This window comes from Podarcis melisellensis, assembly GCF_964234715.1.
Source record: "Podarcis melisellensis genome assembly, chromosome: 13".
NCBI lineage: Eukaryota > Metazoa > Chordata > Lepidosauria > Squamata > Lacertidae > Podarcis > Podarcis melisellensis.
The window spans coordinates 17,234,946-17,241,972 of record NC_138545.1 but is presented as its reverse complement, the minus strand read 5'-3'; the positions used below and the strand labels follow the sequence as shown (position 1 = coordinate 17,241,972).

At 46.9% G+C, this 7,027-nt stretch overlaps 1 protein-coding gene across 1 annotated transcript; it reads right to left on the bottom strand.

Annotated features, from left to right (window-relative positions):
* Positions 1-605: 605 nt before the first annotated feature.
* On the bottom strand, positions 606-6,006 carry ZG16 (zymogen granule protein 16). Its single transcript, XM_081884803.1, has 4 exons — positions 5,484-6,006; positions 3,334-3,389; positions 3,065-3,197; positions 606-1,188 (listed from the first exon to the last, which is right to left on the bottom strand). Exons 2-4 carry the CDS (start codon positions 3,386-3,388, stop codon positions 867-869), a joined length of 510 nt encoding a protein of 169 aa, XP_081740929.1. The 5' UTR covers position 3,389; positions 5,484-6,006; the 3' UTR covers positions 606-866.
* Between the last annotated feature and the right edge of the window lie 1,021 nt (positions 6,007-7,027).

Genomic DNA, 7,027 nt, shown 5'->3' with positions numbered 1-7,027 from the left:
TACCAAACATATCATCATCACCACCACCATTTATACAGCATCAGAGTGTTCCAAGCACCTCTCAGTAATCCATACAACAACCCTCTAAAGCCAACCAGGAAATACCGTAATTCTGCTCCTATAGGGTTGTTATAAGAGTTCCCAGGGTTATGTGTGTGTGATGTGCTTTGAATATTCTGGTGCTAGATCAGTATTAATGATGGTTATTCTAATAATAATAACAATCACCATCATTTTAGGGAAGTGAATATTAGTCATGAATTGTTATGATGGCATCCATCTGTCTCAAGAGACAATGGAGTGCGCCTCCGGGGGGTGTTAGCACCACTAAAGTGACTTCCCTCTGGGCTGCTCATACAACGGTCTTGCTGATGTGGTCCAAAGGAAAGCAGAGCAATACATTTGGCACCAGCTTGGCTGTAGGAGTTGCCAGAAGGAGGCATACAAGATGTCACCCAACTATCTTAGGGACGCCACACTGGATTTGTGTAGAGCTTGCTCTAAAACAGAACCTCAGACCTCTGTCTAAGTCACAGTGACGATGTCACACCGCCGTGATGATGTCATGTTCAAGACCGACAACAAATAAAGAGATCCACAATCCCTTTTTTCAAATTTGCTTTTTTATTGCTCGATGCCGATCGACAGCAGTGCTGCGCTAGCTGTTTGACAGGAGAGGAAGCTCTGAAAACACGGGGCAGGGTTGAGGTAGGCGTTGGTTCAACAGTGTTAACGAAAGAGGTGACAGAAAATGTGCTGGGAAATTATTTGCCTGACGAATAATCAGTCGGTAAGGGGAAAGAAAACCCTGAGCTGTCCCTGTTCCCTGCCCCATTGATCAGCTGGTCTCTCCCTGCTGGGCTCCCTCACTTTCCACAAGAGGGGCAGTCACTGGGGTAGTAGTCCCAGTGGAAAGCGATGGCGTCAATGACTGAACCAGACCTGCCGCTGAAGTAACGCAGGACAGTGTTTGGGAAGAGAGGAGCTGCGTTGAAGCTGGTGCCTGTGTCCTTCCCAAAAGGGAAAAAGCGCCCCTTGTCGGTGACAAACATAAGTTTGCGGACGTAGTATTTGTATTTCCCGGAGACTTGGATGATGGACTCGCCGGGGTGCAAGAAGATTTCCTCCAGGTCGCCAGAAGAACCCCCCACGTAGTTGCTCCACTCCTTGCCGTAACGGACCTGGAGACTGGAATAAGGTAAAAGTTCTTAGGCCATCTTCTTTCTTCCCTGATAGGCCAACAGCCCAGTGCAGAGTTAGCCACGCTTATGCCCCTTAAAACAGAAGGTCTCAATGGTGCCTAAGTCTGCTCTTGATTCCTGTACACCCCTTTCCATCCCAAAGGATCTAGAAGTTCTCTACAGGCTTTCCATGTTATCATTTCGTTTGGCACAACAAATTCACATTTGTTACTCATTTGCCTTGCACAATTCACATAATTGAGCTGCCGATTGCAAGGACACCCCCTATTCCTTCCCCCAAACATTCCTAATTTGTTGCTGATAAATGTGGCCCTTGACTCAGGAAACACTTGGTCATCTTGTGCGGATGCATAATGATCGTCTTCCAAAGCAACTACTCTATTACGAACTTTGAAATGGAAAGAGTAATGCTGGTGGTCAACAAAAGAGGTTTAAAGACTGTCTCAAGGCAAATTTTAAAAAATGTAGTAGGAACACTGACAACTGGGAAACACTGGCCTGTGAGTGCTCCAGTTGGAGAACACCCTTTACCAAAGGTGTCATGGGCTTTGAAGACACTCGAACTCAGAACACAAGGGAGAAACATGCTAAGAGGAAGGCACGCTTGGCAAATCCACACAGTGATCAACTCCTGCCCAGAAACATATGTCCCCACTGTGGAAAGACATGTGGATCCAGAATTGGCCTCCATAGTCACTTACAGACTCATTGTTAAAACTGTGTTTATGGAAGACAATCTTACTCAGCTACGAGTCATCGCCAAAGAAGAAGAAAGAAGAAAAAGAAAGATAAGTTGTAATAACTTCTCCAACTCCTCTCCAACTATCAAGCTCTCCAAAGCAGAACATGTTCTCTGGCTAGTTTTATGCAACGAGGCACCAAGCATGTGACAGAAATAGAAGAATTTAGGTTGAAAGCTCTTTGGGGCAGGGTCCTGCATTTAATAACACTGTAGAAAACAAACTAGGGATAGAAAGTTTGAGTAGCCAATTTCAGACAAGAGCGACCCCAGTATTAGAATCTGGTTCAGAGCTCTGCACTGGACTCTTGGACCTCAAGTGTTCAATATAAGGAAAGCGGGTTCTCCATTTTCATTTCGCCATGGAGCCTTTGACTGCTCTGAAATGGTTTTGCTGCTGGCAATCAAATTGGCAAACAAGCATATTCAGACATGAGGCTTAAAGTCACTTTCACAATTGAGGGTTAAGGTATGCACACATTAAAATGGCTAGAAACACAGCAAGACTGTTTCACTCTACACACAAACATATCTTCAGTGCTCTCTGTCCTACGAAATGAACAGAGGGCACTTCCAGACTGCTGCTGTTTTGCAGGCGACATTCAGCGGCATGCTGGAAAACGAAAGTCGATTTTGTTTTATTTTTCAATTTCTTATTAGGCTTCTATCCTGCCCTTCCTCTCAAAAGATGCCAAAGAACCATAGCATTGTAGAGTTGGAAGGGACCCCGAGGGTCATCTAGTCCAACCCCCCCCAATAACGCCCAGGAGCACAACAAACCCGCTCCCCCTCCCCCCAAAAATCCTGGACTGCTTGCAGTAAGGTAAAGGGACGGGGAAATGTACTGGAAAGTATATGATAAGAATTGCTTGATTGTTTAATCTCCCTGCAAGCAATCAGAATGAATGCTCATCTAACCTCCCTGCAAATTTTATTGAGGTCTTGGTTACACAGGATGTGTGGAAGTGAAAGGACTTTCCGAAGACTGCCCTAAATTTCCTCGCAAAGAAAGGGGTTACCTTACTTTAAGGTCAATCCGTCCACCAATCGCTTTTTCTCCAAACCCTACAAGCGGCCAAGCCACGGCCTGTTCCCAGATCCCCAGCAGCCCCCAAACACTTACCCCACGATGTACCAGCGATTCGTCCGGATCCTAATGGCAGTTATGGGCCCATCCAGCTGGTTCCCAGAATGGGAGAAGCGTTTCCCGCCACCTCCGCCGTACTCGCCAGAAGAGGAAGAAGCACGTGGCTGAGCTGGAATAAGACCCAAAGCAACACAGAGCAGATGAGCAGATGGCACAGCAGCCTACTCCTGCACTTGGCCAGCACCACGGCCTGGGGGACAGTGACACCTCCCTCCACGCCCCGCCACGCCCCCGTAGGGATTTACCTGTGTTGATGGTGATGCCACAACAGAGCAACGCAAGGAGCGTGAACCAAAACATCCTAGAAAAGAGAGTGTTGCGGTTTTTTAAAAAATCAACGCGTTGATTTCAGTACTTTTACATGTTTATTCTATCCTCCCTGCCCTCCCACATCCGTTTCAAAGTGTCATACACATCCTGGTCTCGTTCCTCTAATTTTATCCTTCGCAACAGCCCTGTGAGGTAGGAGAGGGTGGGAGTAGGTGAATTGGCCCAGGTCACCCACTGAATTTGAATGCTGAGAAGGGATTTGAAGACAGGCCTCTCCAACCGAAGCCTACCCACTCACTTTGGATACAAGAAGGTGCCTTAGTCCATTGGTCCATCTAGCTCAGGTTTCTCAAAGGACTTGGGTCTCCGGCTGTTTTTGGACTACAGTTCCCATCATCCCTGTCCTGCTAGCTAGGGATGATGGGAGTTGTAGTCCAAAAACAGCTAGAGACCTAAGTTTGGGGAATCTCTGATCTAGCTCATTACTGTCTATGCTGTCTGAACTGGCAGCAGCTTTCCGGCGTTTCAGGCAGAAGCCATTCCTACCCCTACCTGGAGATGTCAGGAATCGAACCCGCGGCCTTCTCTGTGCAAAGCAGATGCTCTGAGTTGTGAGCCATCCCTCAGTTATGAAATAGCAGGTGTTCCAAAGACGTCTGAGACACACCTGCCAGAGCACTGCTTCATTACACTATCAAACCAGATACCCAAGCCAGCTTTACATCTATTTCTTTTTAAAAAGGAGTTCCTTTAATTGGATCGGGACAGCCAACGGGACAGCCAAGGATCTGTGCTACGTGGACTTTGACGTGATTTGTGCAAAGTTGAGCTTCCATTGGAAATCAAACCAAAGCATAATTTGAACCAAATTCACCAAGCACAGCCCTGTAAAAACGTAAAGAGGGCGTGCTCTTGAGCATGTGCAGAGTGACTTGCATTCACCCTTGAATAACCGCAACAAGCTTGCAATGAGTGGTAACGGCTTCTGATTAAGAACCATGTTCAAATTGCTCAGACCAGGCTGTGCATATGTTGACGTGGTTATGCCAGTGATCTGCTCTCTGCTCTCTTTATTAATACCTCTTAATTTGCAGCTTTTAAACCATTTTTCTGGAGTGCGGCCTCTGGAAAGTTGACCTGGCTCAAATCCCATGCTGGCAACCTTAGTTCTGTGAACTAGTGGAGAGTCAGATGTTGGGAGGCTCCAGCTCCCAATCTCTCTCACCAGTGGTCATACTTCAAGATATCCCAAGACCCAAGATATTTTGATGCAAAAGAATGGCCTTCTACAGGGCGCCCACAGTAGAGCTGAATGAACCAGGGCTCTTGTTTAGTTCAGGCATAGGCAAACTTGGGACTACAACTCCCATGATCCCTAGCTAACAGGACCAGTGGTCAGGGATGATGGGAATTGTAGTCCCAAAACAGCTAGAGAGTGATGTTTGGCCATCACTGTGCTACATGGAGTTCTTAAAAGTTTGGAGTCAAGCAACATCTGGAGGGCCACATACCAAACAGCTAGCCAGCCAGCTTAATCACAGAATCATAAGAGTTGGAATTCATCTTTTTATGTTATTACGTTCTTTGTATACTGTGTTAGTTTTATGATGTTAGACGCCCTGAGCCCAGCTCTGACCGGGGAGGGCAGGGTACAAATAAAATAATAATAATACGGTACAAATTAATAATAGTAGTAGTAGTAGTAGTAGTAGTAATCTAGTCCAACCCCCTGCAATGCAAAAAGATGAAGCTGTCCCCTACGGGGATTGAGACTGCAACCTTGGTATTATCAGCACTATGCTCTAACCAACTGAGCTATCCAGCAGGCTTGGAAAAAACCCCTTAAAGCAAACAGTTAACCTTAGGCAGCCTTGAAGAAAGACCAAATCTCCATAGAAAGACCTTGTTCTCATAGAAGACCTCTTCAGAGCCTCCTGGAAAACAGGGTCCACTAGAAACACCCCCTCCACTTAAAAAAAACCCACACACAAAAGATCTGTTGTGAGGCTAAAATGAGGAGGGGGAGAGGCATGTGTTATGCCACCTTCAGCTGCTGCAAGGAAAAGTGGGATACAAATGCAATAAATAATTATTTGCGGGAAGGGCTGCACTCAGCCCGACTTACCTTGCAGCCTGCGCAGTCCTTGGGTGGGCTGGGTGCTCTGTGCCTCAGCTCTGCAGAATTGGCCAAAGGGGAGCTTCATGTTTTATACTGTCCGTGAAGTACGATATGGCGCCACCTTATCTTGGGAACCTGCCTGCTGGGCAAACACCATCCATCTATTATAAAACACTTCAATTGGCATTTTCCTGGGAGGGACCCAAACAAACGGGCCCACCCTTTAATGGCCCACGGCAGCCACCTGCTGCGCTGAGGCCTAGTGAGGGATGCGGGGAATCCTGGAGCCCCAAAGATGGAAGGGAAACAGCACTGTCCAACCCTGATGTATCCTGGCCACCTTTGGAAAATGGAGGGAACTTTGATCTCCCACCCAATCTTCACATTACTGCAGCTGTGTGGCCAGTGAAGATCTTCAGCGCTTAAATGAAGAATATTTAAATGGCACAATCATTGGTTTTTATTTGAAATATCTGGTGCTTGAAAAACCGAAAAAAGGTGCTGATAGAATTCATGTGTTCAGTTCCTTCTTTTACACATGCCTTATAGGTACCACTCCGGCGGGAAGGTAAACGGCGTTTCCGTGAGCTGCTCTGGTTCGCCAGAAGCAGCTTAGTCAGGCTGGCCACATGACCCGGAAGCTGTATGCTGGCTCCCTCGGCCAATAAAGCAAGATGAGCGTCGCAACCCCAGAGTCGGCCACGACTGGACCTAATGGTCAGGGGTTCCTTTACCTTTACCTTTTAATCCAGAGGAGAAATGGCACAGGCAGGTAAAAATATGGACATGTTGTGTTGACATCTTTGAAGAAGATTTTATTTTTGTTCCTATTATTAAGCAGCACCTTGGTTCTTGGCTGCCATCTGTTTCCCAGTCTTAAGAGAACCCAATATATGAAACCAATCCATACCATCAGGAATTTAGATTTTCCTCTTCATACGTATCAAGAAATTACATGCAAACAGCCTTGGATTCTGCTCATGGTTTCATTGAGAGGCTGTTCCCAATCAAATGTGGGAAGTCAAAAAACGCACTAAAAGAAGTTTCTCCAACGATGTTATGGAAGGTTCAAACCTGAATGTGCCACAACAGAACGACTTCAGTGATTGTGGAATTTCCACCTGATTTCCAAGTCTGGATGCTCCATTGGTAATCTCCTGAGAGTGATCTAGTCTGGCTAAGCCCAGGGATTTAGCCTAGACTTGGAGCTGAAACCCACGGGGGGAGTGATTTGTCTGGGCGAGACTCTCTGGGCTGCACCCTGACAGGAACGACTCCCTCATTCTCCCTCTCCGACATTTTGGCTCTCCCGGAATAGACCTGTAAAACAGCAAATGCAGAGTCACCAAAACTTCCAAATCCCTTCTAACCACAGAGCACAGCAAGGAAAGACCTGCTATGGGGAGAGAAAGGTCTGCTTTGCCTCAGCTTCTGCCTGTGAATCTGGGCGCCCCATAGGGGGAGGTGACAGCTGGAATGCTGCAAGGCCTGACCCTGCCTCTTCCTCCATGTAGTTCCCTTCAGGGAGCAGCACATCAATCTCTGAGGAT